Source organism: Alosa pseudoharengus, unplaced genomic scaffold (genome assembly GCF_046254945.1).
Source record: "Alosa pseudoharengus isolate Yale_2024_CS ecotype anadromous, Long Island Sound unplaced genomic scaffold, YU_APseudo_1.1 YU_APseudo_1.1_scf_22, whole genome shotgun sequence".
Lineage (NCBI taxonomy): Eukaryota > Metazoa > Chordata > Actinopteri > Clupeiformes > Clupeidae > Alosa > Alosa pseudoharengus.
This window is the reverse complement of record NW_027468680.1, coordinates 20,838,801-20,864,292: the sequence shown is the minus strand read 5'-3', so window position 1 is coordinate 20,864,292 and position 25,492 is coordinate 20,838,801. Positions and strand designations below refer to the sequence as shown.

The 25,492-nt window shown below is 42.0% G+C and overlaps 1 protein-coding gene across 1 annotated transcript; it reads left to right on the top strand.

Annotated features, from left to right (window-relative positions):
* The first annotated feature begins 291 nt into the window (after nucleotides 1-291).
* htr1d (5-hydroxytryptamine (serotonin) receptor 1D, G protein-coupled) lies at nucleotides 292-25,256 on the top strand. Its single transcript, XM_076299948.1, has 2 exons — nucleotides 292-1,114; nucleotides 21,804-25,256. The coding sequence occupies exon 2, from the start codon at nucleotides 22,693-22,695 to the stop codon at nucleotides 23,875-23,877; it is 1,185 nt and encodes a 394-aa protein (XP_076156063.1). The 5' UTR covers nucleotides 292-1,114; nucleotides 21,804-22,692; the 3' UTR covers nucleotides 23,878-25,256.
* The last annotated feature ends 236 nt before the right edge of the window (nucleotides 25,257-25,492 follow it).

The window sequence follows — 25,492 nt, the reverse complement described above, 5'->3', positions numbered from 1 at the left end:
AATATGAATTAAATCACTATTATTAGTAGTGGTAGACCTATCAACTATAAATCAACAAGAATTCTGGATATAAAAAGTAGGCCTACAGTCATATCTTACATGGCTAAGAAATTGTCTTATTTAGATAGATAGATAGATAGATAGATACTTTATTGATCCCCAAGGGATCTCATTTCCATTTCATCTCATTTCATAGCCATACTGATGGATTCTTTAGATATCATGCTCTGTCCGTTTTCAGCAGCCTACAAGGGATCGGTATAAATGCTACCCATTCGCCAGCTATTTTCAGTCAGCATGCGCTCGCACCGAAAGGAGGCTGGACACCACTTTGAGAACCCGTTCAAGTGAGATACCGACTTTGACGGGTGCGTTCAATATTGCGTGCGTAATTTTTACCTGGCAGGTCGGAGGGGACATTTTAGGATACATGTTGCTCACTTTAAATGACTGAACCAAGGCACAGGAACCGGGAGCCGCGCCGGGATATCCCCGGGAATAAGCACTTTCAATATGTCAAGATGCAAGCAGCCTTACTCCAATGTTGGGGGCACTACAACGTCGAAAGATGGAGGGGAACACTTTTGAGGAGTAGCCTAACATTCTTTAGCCTATAAGGAAATGCTTAACTCCGGAGAGACTGCATGGACAGATGTCGCCTAGTTTCACATTTTGTTTAATTGCCACAAACGCCAAAATAATTGTGTTTAGGCTACTGGAGCATATTTACACAATGGATTTCATAGTAGGCTACTCGTTTTAAATTATGCTTTAAGTGTTCTGTAATATAATGGACTGTTTAACTTAGTAGCTCAATATTTCAACTATAATTGTGCGATTAGTTCTGCTCTTGGAGTTATCACTGCGCATGAGCTTCCCAGATTGCGCTGAGATGCGAAATATATGCAGTGTGTGTTTGGATTAGATAGGCTACTTAATTTCCTCGGGATTCGTCCTTATGCTACCAACGAATGGGAAAGATGTGTATTTCATCACAAAAAGATATAAGCGTAGAACTGTAGGCTAACAAAGAACTGTGTGAGAAGTTGTTATTCACTCTTTTCGATGGACAGTAGGATGCGACGAAGACAGGACTTCGTTAAGTTTTTCCATGGTAAGTTGTGTTTAAGTTGTTTTACGAGCTCTTTTCTTAGGGTATTGTTTCAGTTTCCGAGTTCAGTTCTCCAGAATACATTTTCAAGCGGTCTGAATAACGATATAAAACGTTGGTTGAAGTTATATCTAGGTTTATGTCTAGTGTGGTTTCAACGTTCTTTTCTTACCGGAGAAAAAAAGCATCCAATTCTCCGTCATGTTTCATGTTTGGAATGCTTGACGAGCGAGCACAGTTGAATCACTTCGATTCAGTTGATAGTGCATTACTGCGCGTGGACCAGCACACGCTCGAGCGGACCGGGCTTAGAGGCGGGAACGAGGCATTAAGGCAACCTCCTAGGCTACTGACTGGAAGACTGGATTGGATTTTCTTTCACCTAAACACTAAAGTCTAATGTTAATATGACGTGTTTATGGCTGTTTGGAAAACCGACTCGTTACCATCTCAGGGGAGCATTTAAGATTTGAAAAATGTCTTTAATTAAAGGGAACCAATAATCCTTTGTGGGATGTTTCAGATTTTCCACCAACCATACCCCTTGACCTCTAACCTAATCTTTAAGGACCTAAAGCATAAGAGCTTTTTGGTGTTTATAGTTGCTGAAAAGAAGCAAGCAAACAAGAGTTCATGTAAAGATCACATCTGGAATTGATAGATGTTACCTGGTGACCCTGAGAGATGATGAAACTCAAGCTAATATTGCAAGAATAAAGCATCAAAGATGACCTACACTCATTGTGCAGGGACAGTAAGGAATTTACTGACCATCTCCTCTATCTCAATTTTCATTACCAAGTCCCTTTCTTAACCACACCCCCCATTCACCTAACCTATTAAATTGGCGTCTCAGTTTTTTGGTGAAAAATATTTGCCTTTTAAAGGTGCCCTGCCACACGTATTTAAATACTTTGTGGTAATAGTCAAGGGGCCTATGTGATTTCTGTGGGATTGAAATTATAATTTTTGGAGAGTGGTTGGACTGTCTTTAGAGGTCATTGAACATGGAGAACAATTATGTCTCCATTTTTTTTAACCTGTTTTAACCCTATTTTTGTGAAATTGTAGCCTATATTACACTATAATTAACACCATAAATTTTGCCTAAATTACTGGCTATGTTGAATAAAGTTTACAAAACAGTTATTTTCTTATTTTTAACAGTATGATTGTATGTCAGTATTATGATTGTATGTCAAACAATTAGGGATAAGATCAATAACCAATCAGTTTCACCAAATACACATACTCCATTGCTGAAAGATAGCAAAATCACTGAATCACAGATGAGACCTCAAACAACATTTAATTCATTTACAGTACATATACACAACATATTAGATCTCACCTCCACAATTCCCTCATCAAAATCTACAACTAGTCTACTAAACCCTATTCCTACTCACCTTCTTAAGACTGCTCTCCCCTTCCTGGATTTGCTCTAGATTATAAATAATTCTATCAGGGCATGTACCGCAGTCGTTTAAGACATCTGTTATTAAGCCCTCCCTCAAAATTTCTTGAATTTCCCCTAGGGATCTATCTATCTATCTAAAAAACCTAGCCTTGTATCGATACTGGTCCTCCTGGACCTCAGTGCTGCCTTTCACACCATAGACCATGACATACTACTTAGCCTTGAAAATTTGATAGGCATCAAAGACTCAGCACTCGCTTGGTTTAGATCATACCTTCCTAACCGTCAACAATTTGTACAGGTCCATAATAAACCATCTACCCAGATTATAGTAAAATATGGAGTGCCTTAAGGCTCAGTACTGGGGCCCCTGTTGTTTAGCAGATGATACATAACTATACCTCTCCATAAAACCTGATGAATTAACCCCGTTAGCCAAACTTGACACATGTATAAGAGATATAAAGACATGGATGATGAATAATTCCTGCTTTTGAACTCAGATAAAACAGAAGGCATGGTTTTAGGTTCTAAAAAGACGAGGGATATCCTATCCACATCACAGGCTACATATAGTGATCTTCCACTGACCTCATTCACAAGTGTTAAAAACCTAGGATTTATAATTGACCAGGACCTAGCACTAAGTAATCACATAAAACAGATCACCAAAACTTAATTTTACCATTTAAGGAACATTTCAAAGATAAGGAAGTCCTTATCTTTACCAGATGCCGAGAAATGAATGTTTTGTCATCTCAAGGATAGACTATTGTAATGCTATTGTAATGCTATTATGCTGGCTGTAATAATACCTGTCTGAAGAACTTGCAGCTTATTCAAAATGCAGCTGCTAACACACACAAAAAATATGAACATATTTCCCCAATACTAGCATTTTTACACTGGCTACCTGTTAAAAGTCATTGACTTCAAAATATTACTTATAGTTCTTTGTTGGTTGCCTGCATTGAAAGACGCATGAAGACGCTCTTTTGTCTGCTTCTGACAGAAGAAGCACTTATCTATGCTGGCAGCAGCTGCTGCTGAACAAGTGTACAAAGTCCCTCTAGAAGGACTTGATGAAGTTGCAGGTGTTACTGCAGGTTCAGAAGATGGTCTACCATGTCTTTTCTGAAGACACTGAGTCCTGCCTGCCTCACATGATTTCTAGTAGCGAATCTTAGCATGCTTCTCACTGTTACAGGTGGATTTGTAGCAGTTCCTGTGCCAAACTGCTTTGTTCTGTTGTAAAATAACTGCACTGTAACAATTTAATCGTTTGCTGATCTGTAACCCCATCTCCAAACTCTCTCATGGACAAAAACAAGAAATTTGGCATATGTCTCTAGTGATGGTTCATTCACCAGTCCACACATATCTGCCACTGGATACATAGCCCATACCTGACTAACAGAAAGACACACCTCAGAATATAACCTAACTAGACTGTGCCACCATGAACTATGAAAATGTGCTTGCTCAAATGTAGAAGGCTAGAAGGTCACTAATATCACCAACCATGAAGAACAGAGCACTATGTGCTTCAGGTTATTCGATATTCTAAATTCTATCACTGCCAGCTATCAACAGCCAACTGTCACTGGAAGTCACGGATGGATTACTGCACCGGGCCCAAGCCAGGGGCCCAAGGAGTCAGGGGGCCCAGGCCATTGCATGGAATCATTGCCTCAATATCAACACATCATATCAACACATAGGCTATGAATCTGATTGAATTAAAGTATTGGCCATCCCCAAAATGCACCAGAATACAGGAAATCACATCAAATAAATTAAAAACAATGTCCCCCGCAACAATTAGTGGGGGGCTCTTAATACACCTGGGCCCAGGGGCCTGAAAGTTCATAATCCGTCCATGCTTGTAGTGTCTCTCTTTCTCTTTCTCTCTCTTACACACACACACACACACACACGCACACACACACACACACACACACACACACAACCTGTCTGTTTGTCTATCTGATCCTTTACCCTTTCTTTTCTTCACACTTACATAGGCTACGGAAGGCCTTACAGACTTCAGCTGGTACTATGTAAAAGTCTATTAAACTTGATTTAACAGAGATTTCTGCACTTTGTGCTCTGGGTGTAGACAAGAACTGACAGAGCAGGCTAGGCCTACACTCCAGCACACTAATAGGCATGAATTGATAGTATTGAGAATTTTAGGCACAATTTCTTGTTAACCCTTAGAACCCTAAGCTGTTTTTAGGGCATTTTCACTACCTTTATTCATAAGGATTTATTCTGGTCATTGTAAGTGCCACACACATATATTATATATTGTTTTTTTCAGGAGAGTCTAGGCTATTCAGATCTGCCATCATTTCATGTATTAATACTAGCATTGATTTTATTTAGATTTTTAAAGAATTAAAATATAAAAAGTGTATTATAAAAATTCTTATATTTTGACATGTATCTCACCACAGCAAGCTCACAGCTCTACATGCATTTCATGTGGTTGTAGGGCAGACTGTCCTGAATCGGGCAATATAATTGCCATGTTGAAGGGATACTCTGGGGCTGAGCAATTTACAGAAATATTTGCTGTGTGATTTACGGAAATAAATGCCATTTTTTATAATGACCTTTCTGAGCTCCATATCTGTGACACGAACTGATCTGACCTTACTTGACCCGAGGTTATGTGTTAGCCTGCGTGCCTGTGTGTATGCTGTCATAATAATTCTCATCTTTTTACTGCATTGCCATGAACAAAGTAAAGGCAAAAAAGGTGTTTTATTTGTTGAACAAATTGGGATGCAATGTGAGCCTTGAATTGGATGCCATGCAGGAATTTGCTAGGATCTCAAAACCGGAATATGAACATGCTTTGCCATAGAGAAACACATGATAGCATTGGATTATAAACATGCTTTGCCACAAGAACAGACAAAAACGTGGGGTAAGTCCAGCTATATGAAGTTATTATTTTGCTGTCACTTCGTCTGTTTTATAACCCAGAAGGATGTACTTGGTATCAAATGATAGCTCTGAGTCTCCTCTTTCATCTGACATGCGTGGCATATTTATGCGATCACGGGTCCGCGAGTAATTCAAACGAGAGTAATGAGTGTGCAGCGTTGGTTTGTGTACATGACGTTATTATTTTGCAGTCACTTCGTCTGGTTTTATAAGCCCGAAGGATCGATAAACATGGTACCAATGGATAGCCCTGTGCCTCCTCTTTCATCTGATATGCTTGCCATATCGATGCGATCACGGGTTCGCGAGTAATTCAAACTAGAGTAATGTGTGTGCAGGTGAACGCAGAGAAGTATAGACTGTAAATATGATGCAATTTGATTTAATTTCATGATTTTTTTTAATTTTCATACTTGATCGTACAGACAAGTGTGTAGTCTCGTTGGAAAGCCCCACTTGTGCTCTGTCGTGCAATAAAGGTTTCATCTCGCTGCGATGAACCGTTCCGGAGCAATGTAACAGAGAAGAAGGGGTGTGTTTTTTGACGCACTTTGCGTCAATCGGGTTCTAAGGGTTAAAGAGATCAATCATGAGCCTAAAAATGTTTTATAATGTTGTATTGTTTATGTGGCCCACTTTTGCACACTACCTTGTAGAATATCTTTGCTTTTTGGCACCAAACTATATAATACCAGCAATGTGAGGTTTATGGACAAAACACCAAATTTGACCTTTTCTGAATTTGACATTTGATTTGGGTCCTTCAAAACCTTCAAAAAAATGGAGACATATTTTTTTTTACTCTTAAGAACCCCTAGAACAAAGATATAATACTCTCCAAAAATTTCTAAAAGTTCTACCATGGACTCTGTAACATTTTTTGTGGAAAAAATGCCTTGGTTACCTTGTTTCAAGCCATTCTAGTGTGGTATAGAAAGCCTGCAGGAAGACTCAGCTCGATTTGCGCCAAGTTCTCATTAACATTCAACGAGCTAAGCTGCTTGACCCTGATTGGATAACAGCTAGTCGGTTTTGTCCATAACATGACAGCTGTTATCAACTAATTTTAGCTTCATGGCATGAACTTAGCTTGGCTAGCGATTGCTAGCATTGTCCAAATGGGCATAAAAGCTGCTAGGCTAGCGAGTGCATTAAACCTGTATAACATAGCACTTCCTTGAGTTGACAATAGCATTTTACTTACTGGGCTGGGCTGGGCACTCGTCGTAGACTGCCACAATGGTACTGCTCCAGGCTTCAAGTGCTCATGAATAGTAATAAGCTCAGTCAATACCACGTCAGACTGACCAGCTTTTGTAATTGACCTTATTTCTCGCTTATTTCTATTCAGTAGCTAGAGCTGACAGAGGAGGTAGCAGTTCATTTTCACATTCACAACATAACACAAACCCATATGGACCTAACATATTTTAAAGAATACAAGTAAAAACGGTTTTGTCTGGCAGGGCACCTTTAAAGCAGAACCATGCAAGTTTATTAGATGAATATAACAGCTTCAAAGTAATTTTGATGGTAAACAAACTTGTAATAGGGAGAATCGCGCACCTAGCGTAGCTGGCAGTGGCCCGCATAGCTGCAGCACCCCACAGGCAGAAAACCAGCCTTGCAATTCTGCTATTTGGAGCCCCAGTGACATCTTGTGAGAACTGTAAAACATTACCTAGTTAGCACATATGGCTCTTTGGAGATTGACTTTGCTTGTTGCTAGTCCTTCAGCTCCAAAAAAAATGCACATGTAGCCTACAGAGGTCCAAGGGGGAAGGGCTCAAACCGTGAGAAGTATTTACAATGGCAAGGTAAAATATAAATTTTTATTTATTCCTTTGTCACCATCAGTTGACTCTATTCAAATGCACTTGTGATTAAATTATACCATTCAGATTATGGTTAAAGGGTAGGTAAGGATGTAACGATGCACTGTGAATTGGCTAAAAATCAATACACACATGTGAAAATTACAACTTATTGAGAAAAAAAGGAATCGCAATGGAACTGAAAATAGTGGCACTTTTCCACTATGGGGTAAAATCCCGGGGGCTGGGATAAAGCCTCTGACTTTTTATATTTCCAAGATTTAGGCCGGACTGATGCCCAGATGGCCTCAGGTCAGCCCTGGAGTATGGCAGGGCCGAATCCGGGCTGAAACGAGGACTTTTGGATTGGAATACGACACAACAATAAAACTGGAGAAATTTAAAAATAGACCAGTAGCATTTGTTTAGGGTTGCCTTGCAACATAAGTGAGCAACATTTGCTTAACATTTGCTCATTTTTGTGGAGAAAATAAATATATAAAAACTCTGCAAAATAATTAAGGATACGGGTTCTTACAATGTTATGACATCTTTAATTAAATGTCCTTGTAATTAATTTGACATATGCTCGAGGTGTCGTTGCTAAGCACTGTTTAGAAGTTTCTAGCATTGTTAGCTAATGCCCCCGATGTTACAGCTCCTTATGGAAACACAACACCGAGGTCACGCAACGGTGTTTAAGACCGGGGAAAAGCCTTGGGCCAGCCAAGGTCCATAATGGAAAAGAACCATTAATATACCGCAAAGCGGTACAAAATATGACCGCTGCTCAGTGCTGCACATTCTCTTCGCAAAAATAAATCACTCTTGTCATTGTCTCCATCACCATCCCCTACTCTTGCAACTTTTGTGCATGTAAAATGAGTGTGTGCATGTGTGTGTGTTTGCTTTTGTGTATATGTGTGCTTCTCTGTGTGTGAGTTTTCGCTTGTGAGTGTGTGTCTGGGGGTAATAGTGTGTATGTGTGTGTGCGCATGTGTCTGTTTGCTTGCATGTGTGTGTGTGTTTTATATGTGCGTATGTGTGTGTGTGTGTGTATGTTCGCTTGTGAGTGTATGTGTGGGGGTAATGGTGTGTGTGTGTTTATGTGTGTGTGCGTGTGCCTGCTTGCCTGCATGTGTGTGTGTTTTATGTGTGTGTGTATGTGTGGGTGTGTTCATGTCTGTGTGGGTGTGTTTGTGCATGCGTGCATGTACTTGTTTGTGTTTATGTGTGTGCATGTGCTTGTGTGCGTGCCTGTGTGTGTGTGTGTGCGTGTGAGTCTGTGCTTGCGTACCTGTGTGTGTGTGTGTGTGTGTGTGTGTGTGTGTGTGTGTGTATGTTTATGTGTGTGTGTGTTTATGTGTGTGTGAATGCGTGAGCTTACTTTCGGGAATGTACTGACCTTTAGGGACATCATACTAAGGCAACGGTATTTCCTGGCTTGGGTGTCCTCGAAATGATTACAAGTACTTTAACTTAAATCCTGGAACTGATTTGATGGTTTTTGATGTCAGTGATGTCCATGCTGTGTCCATTGCCATGTTGACACTGATGGAAATGGCAATTAATTTGCATTATATCAATCTGCCAAAATTCTCTTACACTTGGCTTTAGTCAGGGATAGACTGGGACTAAAAAAGGCCCTGGACTTTCTTCCAAAAAGGCCCACTATACCGTTCACACTCGCACATACATTCGGTGTCTAAATGGCCTTGAGTGTCTGTTCATGTTTTTAAGACTAATAGACATAGCACATAGCCTACTGTACAAAGCCCACAACTTGGTCAGGTTGGTGCACAGTATCACCAAAATGTGTATGGACCTAGGGTTAGAGCTATTGCAAATATGTGGTAGTTGTGGTAGCAAACGTCTAGACAAGTAGACAATGCAACTCATTCTTCGTCATTCAATAATGAGACAACAACCTGTCTGTTTTGTGCAAGGACAAAAAAACACTTTTGGTGACACTGAATGGAGGTGCATTTCCCTTTAGTTATAGCCCATGTTCCACATTAATCGTAGACTATAACAGGAAGGGCATGCTAAATGTGTGTGTGTTTTTTTCTCCAAACTGTATGCCGTCACACACGCACAGACAGCAGACACTGATAATGGTAACACAAAATTACTGAATAACACTGAATTAAGAATGCACTTGCCACGGACACATTTTCCACTGCTGTTTTTATTTTATTTTTTTATTCAGGTTAATATTTAGCTTCAAAATGTATTTTTAGCTCTTAAAAAATTACAGAAATCCGGACTTCGTGACCTCATAGCTGGCTATATGGACCTGCTTACATGCCTATGCACAGATCTCGTTGTCAGCTTAATTAAAAAAAAGAAAAAGGCTACAACGAAGGAAGCAAAGATGAAAGGTTGACATGAAAAAGGCATGAAAGGTGAGGTAGTGAGACATTTGTCAACTGTGTGAGTTGGCAACCTTGGTCACACATAGCTTCTCCATTGTCCCTTGTACCTATCCTGCTATTGAAAACGCGATGGGACAAATGTTGCTAGTTTTTTTTTTAATAACAGTGATAACTGATATCATAGACATAGGCTACTGATAGGCATAAGTGACGCATATTTATGTTGAGACCTAGACACTGGGCTACTTGGCTGATAAAGTAGGCTATATTGAGCCAGGCTGATGGCTGTTGGATGGACGGCCGTTCAGGACTTTTCCAGAATGTCCAGATTGCCAGTCCGCCCCTGGCTTTAGTTGTGATTGTTTGTTATGGAATGTTAGGTCGACTTGGAGACTCTATGTAGGTGGTAGCCCACGAGCATGGTGGAAGCTGCCAAAATTCTATTTTGTCTTCTTGACCCACTCAACCTTATCCAGTACAGTGTTTCCCATACTGTACATTGACTTATTTGTGGCGGCCCTCCACAATATCAACATTGACCACCACACAATGATTTTCCAGGTTGTACTAAATTGTGCTTAAATCTGGTTAGCATCATAACCACGCTGTGCTAATTTGTTAAAAACTGTTGTATTCAAGTTGATTCTGCAAACCAACCACCACAAATGGAATTCAATTCTGTGGGAAACACTGCAGTAGCACCCAGCAATTCAGAACTTGAAGCTGTCACGCCCTTGAATGGTCTTGTGATGTCTAATTCTGCCCTTGTCCTTGTGGAGAGGACAAGTGCATCCATCTAACGTCCTGTCCAAGCTTTAGTTAATGGCCCTGACTCTGCCCTGGCCATCAGGTTAAAGTTGGGGCCATGGGATCCTCACCATTGTTTTCTCCTTGAAGTCATTCTGCTGCAAGCGGCAGTGTGGTCTGAGACAATAATTAGATCTTTTTGAGGGCATGTGTGTTGGTTTATCTGTTGTAGGCTAAATGTTTTGACTTAGAGTGGGTCTTCATTTTTTTATGTTGCAGAGGAAGCAAATTATTGTTTTGTCCAAAGATTAGCTCCTATTTACAAATAAATGGTCTAAAAAAATAAATAAACCCTGTCCATGACAATGAATTAAGGGTCTTCCACCCTTGTCTTGTGAATTGCTACCTGAGCTTTAATTGAACTGGCACATTATATCTGCCCCATAATATCAAATGGTGAATTAGCACATTGGTGAATTGAGATGCACCTCTTGTGAATATGTTCTTGGATTTTCTGCCTAGCTCTTTGGTGTTATGTTCCACCATGTGGTAGAGCACACGTTGAGTCATTATGTTTTGAGCATTTCTTAGAACTTCACAATCGTTTAGTGGCATGTTGCCATGATACCATCGAAAGCTTTTAAAGGAAATGTTATGTCTGACACATAGAGTTAATTAATTTGTTCTTGATAGCCCTTTTAGTGTCCTTTTAGGCACATTCTGCTGTCTATCCTTGTTGGTTGATTACTTGAATTATCTACTATTTTCCACAGCTGTATCCATTCCCAAAATGGATTCATTATTTTATGTGATAACTGTATCACCTACCATGACAGCAGATTGTTTTGTTTTTTTAGGTTTTTACTAGGTTAATTCTTTATGCTACCATATCTTTTTACAACAAAAATATGACAAGTCAATTGCAGGTCTACAGTATGGTAATGATTTAACCAGTTTGGTAGGATCCACAATGTTATAGTAAATGGCCACACTGCATAATAGGACCTCTCATAGTAGTAAAAAAAACTAGTGAATTGATTTATGGTAATCTCAGAGTATTTCAAATGTAGATGTGCCCGAGTGCATCTGTGCTTTTATATTTGAGAGAGTAAGAGATTTAGTCTTCGTCACCAGGCTGCTGTTTGTGTCTCGCAATCACCTGCATTCTTACATTCTGTCATGTCTACATATATCCATGTTAATGGAATGTTGTGGTTTTCATGAATGGATAACATAGTTGGTGGAATATTATAATCCTTTCTCGAAAACAAAACAGCAATGCACTCCAGCTTCATGGAATAGGAAGAGAATACAAGCAAGATGTTGCATGAATATAATATGTTTGGACCCTTATGCTTCATTGGACTAGTTCTCAGATCTCCAGTTGACTTGGTTGATTCTGTTCACTGGGCTTTTTACAGTGTCCAAGTCATAAATCACACGTCCAACAGGCTACAGTAACAGTTCAACTGTACTGATAGTGTTGTAACCTATATGATTTTACAAAGGGAGGACTATAACAGCGATACACCCACAGTGAAAACTTATTGTACATATGCTGTCCCAGGGCTCAGTGGGATTCTCCTAGTAAAATAAAGGATAAATAAAATAAAAATATCACTTGTAATAATAAGTCAGCCAGCAGCTTTCCCTTGTCTGTACATGTCTAGTCATCTATGTCTCACCAATCGGTTGGACACAGCCCATCTATGACATCTTCCAGCCTGAAGTTCCTTTGTGAGACCATCTTTATAACGGTCAGTTCCTTTGTGAGACCATCTTTATAACGGTCCACTGGAGACGGGGATCTAATTATGTATGCTGTAACGCAAACACTATAAGTATTCTCAAGAGGATGTATGTCCATACAGCCCATCACATGTGGAACAGGCAGGAGGGAATTATGAGCCATAATAGCTGAATTCATGCCCCTACGTAATTGAATGATGGACAGAGCTGCCGGTGGTGTGTTGACAGGAAATGAAAAGTGATGGTCAGCTGGGCTTCTTAGGGCCAGCTCTATACATAATCGCTGTTAGTCTCATTGCCCTGCAGACTAATGTTCTCTCTCTTATCCCACTCTGTCTCTGGGATGCTCTCCGCCACGGTCCACCATTTTGGCTCCTGAATCTGTTCTCAGCCTGGTGTTTTGTGTTGTCTCTCTATATCTGTGCCTCTCATCTCAGTGTTAATAAAGCATCCCCTAGCGATAAGGCACCGCAGAGCTTCCTGAGATAGGAGCCTGTCGGCGCTTGCATAGCACTCATAACAAGCTTCCAAAAGCAAACAGTTCCATAGATTTCTCAGCCATCTTCTTCTGTATGATTCAGCTGAGAAGGTACTGCATGTGCCTTGTGAGAATCCAGCTTTTCAATATTGATCAGATTACCTTCTGACCTGTAATGAATGTGGTAAACGTTTTTTATGTACAATCATTCAGTTTTACTAAATGAATAATATTTATAGCGCCGTCTACCAGACAGTCATCTTTATACTTTGAAATGTATTTTTATGGATCTTCCACCACAGACATTCTGTTTGTGCTCGCTAAGGCATATAGCATTGCAGGCATTTGAAGCAATGGATTAGAACGAGCAAGAGCAGAGATTGCCTGCCAATCAGGCTGGTCGGATATGCAACTAGCTGTGCTACACGCTAAATCCCTCTGTAATGAGTAGACTCAGTGAATCACCAGAGGCAATTAATAAGTGGCGCTTGGCAAATGATAACCACTTTTATTCCCTACAGAACATTCAGATGTCTTTGGCAGTCTTTGCAGATCGACTGAAATAGAATAGAACTTTTTGTGGTATTAATATTAGTGGGAAAAGCCGATTACTGCTTCTGCATAGGGGTACTGGTGTGTTAGTGTGATTTTTTTCTTTTTAATAATTGACAGTTTGACAAAGCAAGAGTAGCAGCAATCACTTTACAGTTTGTTAAAGGAAATAGACAATGGCAGTGAAAGGGAAAGAAACATTAGATGCATAGTGAAAGCAGGCAGTTTAGTCTATTTATTAATATAGACAAGTGTAAGCAGGTTATTGTTATAAGACCACTGAAAGAGTGAGTGAGTGCATGAATGAATGTGATGACCTTGTTTGTCCTCCTTAGTAAGATATAGAATGTGTTTCTTATCTGTGGAGGACTCAGGTGTCCCACCTTACTTTGAGCCTGCCCTACTTCCTGTGCCCCTTTTGTGCCAATGCCATATTTCTATCCAGTAGCTGGGAGCGATAGATTGAGTGCACTGGAGGAGAGTTGCATAATTGCTGAATCGTCCGTTTCAGTGTCAAATACTGGCACATCTGGAGCACCATATGGGTACTACTAAGTCACATTGTTTGCAGTGTCAGTCTGATTTCTTTTCATGGACTCTCTCTCTCTCTCTCTGTCTGTCTCTCTCTCTCTTTCTCTCTCATATCACCTGTGTGAGCAAAACCATTGCATTTGAAAGCTGTGTTTTGGCTGCAAGGCCACCAGAGAGGATAGTGTCTTGTCCCTCATTACACCCGGTTCCTTCCTTACTGCAGATACCCTTAGACACATCACGAATTAAACATCCCTCAGATCTGGGCAGTTGACTTTTCCTTTTTTTGGGCTTGTGATGCACAGGTTTACCACAATGTCACTAACCATCTGTGTCTCCCACTACACCCATCTGAGTAAGCACTGCAATCCTTAGAACCCCCAACCTCCACCCACACCCAAAGCACCACCACCATCACCTCTACCACTGCCACTACAACTCCCCTCACCCACTGCACAGCTCACAAGCCATCCTCCTCCAGAAAAGCACACAGTCAGATAAGCTCTCCGCACCGCACACCCCCTCTCGCCATCAGACTTCCACAGCAGCCGCAGCCCCTTGGAGCATTGTCCAACCCACGCACTCAGCTGTGAGCATGCAAGTCCATGGGTGGAGAGGCGCACGCAGGATATTTCCAGACAAATATCTCCACATTGAGCTCCCAAATTGCAGGAATCATTTAGGACAACTGATAAACATCATCATATGTATATCAAGCAATGTAAACAAAGCAGGACTTTTGGAGAGTCCCTCATTTCTCTTTTTTAATCCCAGGCTTTATAGTCTTGGAAGGCAACAAAAAATAAATACATGTTTGTTCAAACAGACAGCAATTAACAGAATGTGTGCACAGTTACTGAATCACAAAAAATACAAAATCTAAAAGATACATGGATTTTCTCTTTATGTTTTATGACATTCCTGGCAGATAAAGTGTTTATTTATTTATTTATGTATACTCCCCCCCCTCCCCCCCCTCACCTTGCAATATCTATAATTAGATTTGTTCACAGGTTCTTGTAAATAAGTTATTTGGCATGTTGGGTGACTTTTGTCAATACATTTCCCTGCCACACATTTACAGCATTTACTCTTTTAATATTCTGCACATTTGCAAAATCTCTTGCGCTTAGTAAACGAGAAATTACACGAAATGGCAGTACAGCCGAATGCCTTGTTGGCTTATTTGCACAGTTCTGTTCATAAAAAGCCAAATTTATACAGACCCACTGCTTTTCATTCGCAAGCCACAGGGGGCTTTCTCATGAGTGCCTTTGCATAAGGACGACTCCCTGATGAGGCCAGAGTATAAGGCGCTGCTATTCTGGAGGGCTCTAGCAAATGATAGCAGTTTAGAGACGGCCCCAGGATATATGCCTGTAATGACAGTTAAATGAGTCGCTGTGCAAATCAGATTGTGAAATCTTCTGCCCACTCTCATAGACTTGTGTTCTCCATCTTAGCCAACAGTTAAATCAGTGAGGAATTAGAAGTTGCTCTGTGACGTTTTTTAGGCACTCTGTGACAAGCTTAATTGATTATGGGACTTAGTTACACAACTAGATTCACAGATGTTATGTATAACATGCCAGATGATCAACAACAAACACATGGGGAATTGGCTTCAGCATTTTCTTTTATCATATATTCAACAAATATGAAACCACACCATTTATACAACCTGCTCCCTTTCACTGGTTTTATGTTGCTGTGGAAAGTGTCTGTCTTGTTCAGGAAGTATTGACATTTTCTATCTGCTGCAGATTTAGCAGCAGTACTTTCACTACATACTTCACACGGAGTGCTTGTGAAGTAAGAGCAATGACCGCCCCAGCCGATGCAGCACGATCACCTCCATTAGTTAACTTATCAGCCACTTTGGGCACCTGTACATCAATATAAAACAGCCACCCCCCACCTCAGGGCCAATGCTGACGCTCATGGCCTTGTAACCCTCCCTGCAGCTCCCCACGCTTCTCTGTGGTGTGTGTGTGTGTGCGGGTGTGTGCAATTGTGCATGAGTGTGTGTCTGTCTTTAGCAGCTGTGCCGGAGAGCCAATGCTGGCTGTCTGCATGTTGATTGAGCCAGCCTGTTTTTGATTTTGGAGTCTTGATTTCCTCATTAACTTTGCTTTCTAACGCAGGACTAATTGTCATCTTGGAGCCAGAATCCTTACCACCCAGTCAGACACACACAAACACCCACTCAAGTACACACCTTCATTACTCAAGGGCAGGCCTTTGCAGGAGTGCTGTCCACATCTCGTCTGAGCCCATCTCTTGAGAGGCTCCGTAGTCTCCCATGTTTCGTGGAGAAGCAGGTCATTCCCTATCAGACACACACACACAGAACCCATCAGCTCCTGAAACAGCAGCATCGTCTCTCCTGAGCTCGGGTCTAACCAAGCGCTCGCAGGACTTATTGGACCTGACAGGCACAGAGTGACTGAGTGGCTGAGTTGTGGGGTTTTGATATTTAGCCCTGTTAGAAGTTCTTGGAGTGGATGACCTACGGTGTGTGCTGAGGTCGTGGCGTGGAGAGGAAAAAAGCCCTGTCCTCTTCTTACTCTATCATAGCAGCCCTAAACTCATAAACCAATTTGGATTAGAGTATCGGCCAATGTTGTGAGAAATGCAATGAGGTCTATGTCAGAAGGGTAGACCGGAAAACAGGACTAATCACATCCGCTTGTCAAGCGATAACATGACTAGACTTTGACTTCAATTGTCAATTAGCCGTTCAAAGGCCACTAAGGTTTTTTTTTTTTAATAAAATTATAAATGTATGAATATGTACCTTTGAGGAGCAAATATGAGTTTGTAGTGGTTAATTGATGGCTGCAGTGCATGTTTAAATCACCGTGATAGATTTAGACCTGGGTCCAGATTTAATTGGATTGAGGCAGGAATGCCCCTGTTCTAAAGTGTCATCTCAGAAGGCCTAAAAAAAACTTTCAGTTTTCTGCAGGTCTTTGGCCTCCTCTGTTATGTAGGCTGAGTTGATGACTCACAGGGGAACATTATTGTTGTGATAAAAGAGCACTTTCTGGTCTCTGGAGGGCCATGGAGAGACCTGATGCTGGGGCACAAAAAAGCTTCTGTACAGGAGTTCTGAGCCTTTGGCTGCTGTTTCTACAAGTTCTGAAATGCCTTTTTTATTTCTTAGTTTACAGACCTTTCTTGCAGCTCTTAAAGCACCCACTAGCTCCAAGCTTTATTTGGGTGTGACGTAAATTGAGGTTTGGCTTTATGCTGTTTGAGTTCCGGAATCTCTTCTACACAGACTGCTTTATTAGGTGAAGAGGACAGGGGTGCCGAAGACTAACAAACCAACAACATCAAAAGATGTTTACTTTTACAGTGGCTTAGACGTCTGCGTTCTTATAGTCTGGCGAGTTTCCATGTAGTGAATAGCCTTGCAACTGTTCTGTGTATGCAAAATTCTAGTACTCCAGCCAGAGTTTTGTGAAATTGCTTTGTTGATCGTTTTAAAGCCAAATGAAGTTCATTAGGGATGCCTCTCTGGCTGTCTCAAGTCCTCATTTCACGTATTATCTGTCAGCATGAATCACTTAGAACACAAAATGACAATGGTGCTCCATAGGTTGTGCTGAATCTATGATTTCCATCACTGGAGCACAGCTCAGGTCCTGACAGATTGGAGGCAAATACATCTTCAAATGGAAGCTCCGCATGCACGTTTATAAAATAGAGGATAGGCAGATAACATGAATGGAAATGTCTTCTCCAGCCCCATAGAATGGCTATGGCTGACTGACTGACTGACTGACTAACTAAATTAAAGTGTTAGTTCAGTGTAAATTGACGTATAGCCTTGTTGTATAACCTCACCACATGCAGCCCATCGGAAAAAGAATGAGACAATTTGGGACAACGTAGGCCAAGTTATGGACAGGCAGCTTAAAGCAGACTCATGGGGCAGCAAAACGGAAACTGAAAGTAACTCCCCACTGCCCCATGGGTCTGCTTTAAGCTGCCTGTCCATAACTTGGCCTATGTTGTCCCAAATTGTCTCATTCTTTTATGGTATTATGTGTGGACACCGACAGATGTATTGAAGCAATACCACACAGAAATGCCTAACATCTTTTATGGTAGAAAATGTAACAAGTCTAAATAGTACTGTTTTGAACTCAATAGCAATTACCTTTCTCTGAGATTGGTTTTGTCCCATGGCAAGATGTATGGTTTGAATTCAGCAATCCACAGATGGAAGTGATTTGGTGATGTGGAATATATTAGAGAGGAAGACATTTCCATGCAATCTAACTTGGTGCATTTAGAATTTTTTTTTTCGTCGTTTTTTCCCTCTATTTTTATTTTTGCTGGGCCTCTTTCAACCAATAACAATCAGTCTGTTTTGACAAGAATACTTGTGATATCCAAACCCTCTCAAGCACTTCAAAGCACCCTCTTTTTATTTAGTTTATTACCATTTTTCTCTGAGCATCACACTCGACAACTGACACTTGTTAAAAATGGAGACTGGCACCTTCACGGTGAACAGATACGGGGGCACATTTTACCTTTGAAAAGCACCACTTGCGATGCGCAACCACAGTAAGAAGCACAACAACAACAACAAGACAGCAACAGAGGCACAAAGTTCTCACCTCTGTCTGCGTCTTGGCTCATATCGCTCTGACAGCTTACCAAACCTGACAGATGTGGAGCAGATGGGGTCGCCCACCTGTCACATCAGTCTCTCCACAGTCAAGCCATGTGCAAAGTGAGCCGCTTGTGCAGGGAGCCGGTCAAATGACTGCCTTCAGGTGTCTGACCTGCTCCTCTCCTCAGGCCACATGGTTGGTCACACACATCCATCCATTTATTATGAATTTTATCCACTAATCTATTTATTTACATGAAAACAAATACATGTTTCTTTGAACTAGCTACTTCTTCTAACTAATGTTTTTTTTTAGAAATCTTTCTGCACATGTAACAACATTAGCCTACTAGCGTTTGCTTGGATGTTCCATACCAGATCTTTTAAACACCAGCAACATCTGACAATCCGATTCTCCAAACTTCCATTGTTGTAGTACAGTACATTTCCTCTTTTTGCGCAGGTGCTATTATTCCACTGCTTGGTTGAATTTCCCATTGTCCTACGTAATTTAGAACGACCATTATGTTATCTGCACACCTATGAAGTAGATCCATTTTTTTGCCCGTATCACACTTGTATATTAATTCGCCGAACTCGTTGTGAAGTTTAAATGAACTGTCACGTTGCATCCAAGCTGTAAAATGCAGACGTTCAGAACATTGCAACATTGTAGCATGTGACGGAGGTGGCTTTTAGCTAGATGGATGACAGCAGGCTAAGTAAAATAGCGATGTTTCAAAGCTAAAGTTCATCAGAATCTTGGGATACGCCCGCTTGACAACGGGAGAGATAGAACTAACACTGGCCTTTGGCCGTACCAACCATCCATTTAGAACTAGTAACGGCAGTTTGTCCTGTGAGTTGAGAAATTAGTTGATATGTGTCGGAAGAAATTAGTTCTACAAACAAGACAGTTTTTGCGATTAAAACGTTTAAATTGTAACCATGGGCGGATTATGAACTTTCGGGCCCCTGGGCCCAGATCTATTAAGGGCCCCTCAATTATTGTCGTATATATGGGAGGGGGGGTTTGGGGGTCCTCCCCCAGAACTTTTTTAATTTGTTTGATGTGATTTCCTGTATTCTGGTGCATTTTGGGGATGGCCAGTACTAAATTCAATCAGATTCATAGCCTACATCCTGATTTGTTGATATTGAGGCAATGATTCAATGCAAAGCCTTGGGCTTCAGGGCCCCCTGACCCCTTGGGCCCCTGGGCCTGGGCCCGGTAGGCCCGTGCAGTAATCCATCCCTGATTGTAACAGGAAATGAACACAACGCAAGTGGCAACAGTGGAATAAGCGGGATAATGGACTCCACGGTGGTCTGTTCACAGAAGTTAATGCACTACGAGGTTTAAACGGCCCTCCGCTTCGCATCGGGGCCGTTTTACAACCTCGACGGGCATTAATAACTTCTGTGAACAGACCACCGTGTCGTCCATTATCCCTTACATAATGCAGTGTGGTAGGCTAAACAATGAGTTTCTGAGCTTCTAAATGATGAAATGCTTGTTCCATGTACACTTAAACACCAATCGATTTATTTAGCGTTCATGTAAACAGTTCAGTTGAAATCTTTAATCAGGTTTATTTCGATCTGATTGAAGAAAAAAAAAACGTCCAAGTAAATGCGGCTAGTGTTTTTGGGCTATGTGTTTGGGCCTATTGTGCTTGCTAAAGCAGCAGTCAAGAGTTTTGATTCAAAACTAGTCCAAACTGTTTCTAACTGTCTTTGGTTCAAACATAATGTAGGCCTACAGTAGGCCTAGGTAGCTTTGGCGTCTGCTAAGAAACATAAGCATAAACAAGCGTGACATCACCCATTACCTACCTTTACAGTTTTTTTACAACTGTTTACACACATTTTCAAAACTCTGTATATTTTTCAAAACTCTACACACAAAACCCTCAATTGTTCACACAAACTGCAAAATACCTCAAATCTCCAGAAAAATGACACACAACATTCAAAATGTCATAAATACATCTGTAAAGCAAACATTCACCTCACATAATAAACACTTTTGTCATAATATGACATTTTGGATACATCATACTGTTGCTCAAAACCTAAAGCTTTTCTGTCTTTCGTGGGCTTTATATATTTCAATACATGAGTGAAATTCATCTACAGAGAGAAGTAAACATGTAAGCAATAAACAGTAAGTTTACATGCTTAAACATGTAAGCAATATTGAAACCAAAAATAATGATTTCCCCCAAATAATTTGCTGTTATCTGCAGCCAACAAGAAAAAAGAAAGGAAAATACAATGACCACCAGATGTACTCACAGAGTTTACATCACAAAGCTGATTTTGACAGAAATCAAATTGCTTTTGCTTTTCCAAAGAAAATATATTTCTCTCTCTGTGTGTGTATGTGTGTGTATGTTTGTGGGTGTGTTGGGGGTGGGGGCATTTCCGGAGGCACAGAAAACAACATTGAGCTAATGTTAACTTGGGGACAAAAGACAAGTTTTACATAAAAAAGTCGACTTTTGTAGAACATTACGCTAAAGTCCATTGGTTCTGAACATTTCAGCTGGAAATCTCCTAGGAAGAGATTGCAAGGGTCTATACCTATATAGAGTATATCTATGCATAGGCCTAAGGAAAGGATGGTGTTCAGTAAAGTAATGAGTGTACATAGAAGACTGAGTGTGAATAAGTGGCAAATAAGTGTGACATTTTGAAATCAAGTTACTTCTTGTTAGATTGTTGTGTGTTGACAATTGTGTGTGGTGTTTTGCAAAATGTTTTTTAGGAAATTGAAAACTGAGTCAAACACTGAGAATTAGTGTATGGTTTTGCAGATTTGGTGTGGGGTTATGGTGTTTGAAAGACATGTTTAGAAAATTGTGTGACAAGCAAAGATTTAGTGTGTAAGCAGTTGAAAAAAACTGAGCTGGCTCGTGCCCACACCGAGAGCAGTCATTAGCCTGAAGGAGCACAGGAGTGGGCAGCAGCAGCACATTATGAGGTGAAGAAGTAATGAGGAATAGCCTGCAGCATACACTCTAATACGCTCTGCTCATCAGTGACTCCATCAACCTGTATGTGTGTGTGTGTGTGTGTGCGCACATATGTTGATGCAGGTGGAGGTGTGTGTACGTGCACAAGCATGCTCTGTGCCATGCAGTGTCAAGCAATCTATTTGCATGTGATAGAAACTGACAGCCTGCATATGGTGGTGTTTGATAGAGGCAGAGCGGTGAGAGGCAGGGCACGCATGTAGGTGTACTGATTTACTGTAGGTGAGAGAGGTGTGTATGTGACATCTCACTGTGTGTGTGTGTGTGTGTGTGTGTGTGTGTGTGTGTGTGTGATGGAGGCAACTTTGGAGTGGTTGTTCATGTTTGCACAGGGTGGGTTTGCATTTGAAGTGGCTATGGAATTAGTGTCTCTCTTTCATCCTTCCTTTCTTTCTTTGTCTAGCTCGTGGCTCTGCATGAAGAAATAGTCCTTCTGGAGGTTCTGCAAGCAAGTTGAAAGCTTCAGCTGGGGACTATCGCTCTCTTTTTTTGGGAATCTTACATGTTGGAAAAAACAAGTCTTTGTATGCATCGCTCCACTTGCAAAGGTGGGTTAGGGAGCTGTCCTCCCTCATCATGGAACACCAAAGTCACCTAGCAAGAAGCGGAACATAATGGATTATTTTAAGTGCTTTGCTGTGTTACACCTAACCCAACGAGACAGTGAAATGGGGCTACGTGTGCTTTTGTTCTGATTAAAAAAAATAGCGTTATCAAAACAAGTTAATTAAAAGCAAACACAGACCCCCTCCATCCACCTTTTGCTGAGCACCTCTTTGTCAGACTGTGCTCTTGTTTCTGTGAGCTGCAGAGCATCAGAAGAGAGTGGAGATAGTGTTTCAGGGTCCCGAGGACATCATGGGCCTGACCCGGTTGGAGTAAAGATAAGGACTCTGAGGGACTGTGTGGAATACCAATTACCTCCCATCTCCCACGAGCAATGAACACCAGCACCGATATAGATAGGAGAGCTGGTCAACATGTCGGTGGACTGATATCGAAGCCCATAGTAAAAATACACAGCTGCTGATTTGTTGCTCAAAAGAATTCATTAGAATTTGATTTGAATGCTTATTAGTTGCAATCTCATTAGTTTTAACAGTAAGTGGAAACAACCAACACACATCAAAGATAATGTTTTATGAAGAGTTCAACCCTGACTCTGTGTACATTACATGAAACAGTCCATGATAATGTATGTTACAGGAACTCAGGGAAGTCTTTCCCTTGAACCAGCTATGCTTTCCCTACACTTCATTTGAGCCTTTACAAGTGTAGGACGGCTTAATAAGATGGAGCCAGACAACAGCACGCTGGAGCCTTTCCTCTTGAACAGCACGGACGAGGTGGTGAGTACGGATGCCCCCTGGGACGCCGCCACCCTCCTGGGACTGCAGATCTCGCTGTCGGCGATACTGGCTGTGGTCACGCTGGCCACCGCGCTGTCCAATGCCTTCGTCATCACCACCATTGTCCTGACACGCAAGCTGCACACGCCGGCCAACATGCTGATCGGCTCGCTGGCGGTCACCGATTTGCTGGTGTCCATCTTGGTCATGCCCATTGCAATCCTCTACACGGTCAGCAAGACATGGACGCTGGGCCAGATTGTCTGTGACATCTGGCTGTCGTCAGACATTACCTTCTGCACAGCGTCCATTCTGCACCTGTGCGTGATTGCGCTGGACCGCTACTGGGCCATCACCGACGCACTGGAGTACTCAAAGCGCCGGACAATGCGGCGCGCCAGCGTGATGATTGCTGTCGTCTGGGTCATCTCCATCTCCATCTCCATACCGCCGCTCTTCTGGCGGCAGGCCAAGGCGCACGAGGAGCTGACCGATTGCATGGTCAACACCGACCAGATCTCCTACACGATCTACTCCACGTTCGGCGCCTTCTACGTGCCCACCGTGCTGCTGGTCATCCTCTACGGCCGCATCTATGTGGCGGCGCGCTCGCGCATCCTCAAGTCGCCGGCCGCCTGTGGCAAACGCTTCACGACCGCACAACTCATCCAGACGTCTGCTGGCTCCTCGCTCTGTTCCCTCAACTCGACATCAAACCAAGAGGGCAACCTACACCCTATGGTCGGCGCGGGACACGGGCAAGCAAGTGGACAGGGTGGTGGCAGAACCGGAGGAAGTGGCGGATCACCGCTCTTCGCCAACAGCGTGAAGGTGAAGCTGGCCGACAACGTGCTGGAGCGCAAGCGCCTGTGCGCTGCCCGCGAGAAGAAGGCCACCAAGACGCTAGGCATCATCCTGGGCGCGTTCATCGTCTGCTGGCTGCCGTTCTTCGTGGGCACGCTGGTCATGGCCATCTGCAAGGAGTGCTGGTTCGACCCGCTGCTCTTTGACGTCTTCACCTGGCTCGGCTACCTTAACTCCCTCATCAACCCCGTCATCTACACCATCTTCAACGACGAGTTCAAGCAGGCCTTCCAGAAACTCATTAAGTTCAAATCATGCTATTAACAACGCTTTCTAATTAGAATCACTCTATAATTAAATGGACTGGAAAAAAAAAAAACAGTGGCATCAGCTACAAAATGTGTGTTCATGGTGTTCAAGTGTTCTCATGCAAAAAGAAGTCATGGTGACATGGCGACACATTTCCATGCAGACACATTGACCAGCTTGAGGATCTTAGTGCCATACATGTCTTGTGTTCTCTTCGTAAAAATTGTGCATGTGTGCTCCAGAAGGGAGTTGTCTTTGTGTTTCAGGAGTCATTATCTGCCTTAGCAAAGGGGAAAAGACACTGCTCAAGACTCAAACATGTGCTTATACATGGCTGCAGAGCAAATCATCTATACTGTATAATTAAGTGGACCTCATTAGAGTAGACTGGGGAACGGATATGACAGCACGTCTACACTGAACTTTTAACTTGAATGAAGCTGGGACGTCATGCATTGTGGTCCATTATGTAAAATTCATGGACTCCACCTTAAAATGCTTGTCATGTGAGAGAATTATATAGAGTTTTAGTGCAACTGAATTTTGTGTCTTTTGTGTACAATGGCAAGAATGTGTATCTGTGTACAGTGCCACCTGCGATTCACATTGAATTACATTTAGAAGTTTGGCTTATCCCTAAATTTGGTATAAAGGTCACAAATTCTATTTGCTTACATTTGTTTGAAACACTTAGATTTCTTATATTTGAGCTAAATCAGACCACAATACCCTACAGTATGTTGGAGACACTGTATAATGTTTACTGTAAACATGACCTCACTGTTAAGGGAAGGATGGGTCGTCACATCTTGTTTGTCTTTTTGTGTCCTTTGGTGTTTTTTTCTTGCATGTTTTCTCTTGGGTGATGCTTCGCATGTTTGCTGTTTGCTGGACTTATTTCCCCAGTGCCGTGTCAAACTCACTTCAAACAAAAGAGAAGAATCTCGATAAAAGGGATTCGCCCTCACGCCCAGAGGTATGCTAAGCACAGGGGAGAGGGCGATAAGGAAGTGATGTGAGAAATTGGCCAGTTGGTTCAGAAGGGTTGTCTGAGGAGAATGAACTGTGTTTGGTAAGGACATCATGAAGCCTACATTTAGCAGAATTTTCACTGCAATCATTGCTGTCCACTGCTGGTGTCAATTCAAAAATATATTCAGTGTGTGTGCAGGTGTGTGCATGCATGTGCATGTCTGTGTCTGTTTGTGTACTGTATTTGTTTTAAGTAGGTGAGGAAACTGATTGAAAAGCTGAAGTATAGCACAAATACCACCAACTTTGCATCACCACAGGAGATAAGTAGCCAACAGGCAAACACTGCGTACTGGAATCCCACAGGGAGACCGATTTCCTGCGGTCAGAAGACCCTGGAATCCCACAGGGAGACCGATTTCCTGCGGTCAGAAGACCCTGGAATCCCACAGGGAGACCGATTTCCTGCGGTCAGAAGACCCTGGAGGACCGGCAGCAGGTTAAGGCTGCCTGAAGGAGGAGAGTTCCACAGGCAGACTAAACCCGGGGTGAGCCAAGCGCTCTCAGTTAATCACCCACCTGCCTATCGCTAAGCAGAACAGCATAGGCAACACTGCCTTGTGTTCCAAACACAATAATATGTCAATTCTGGCTTCAA

Excerpts from the sequence above, each read along its gene's own strand:
- htr1d (XM_076299948.1), top strand. The coding sequence starts at position 22,693 with ATGGAGCCAGACAACAGCACGCTGGAGCCTTTCCTCTTGAACAGCACG.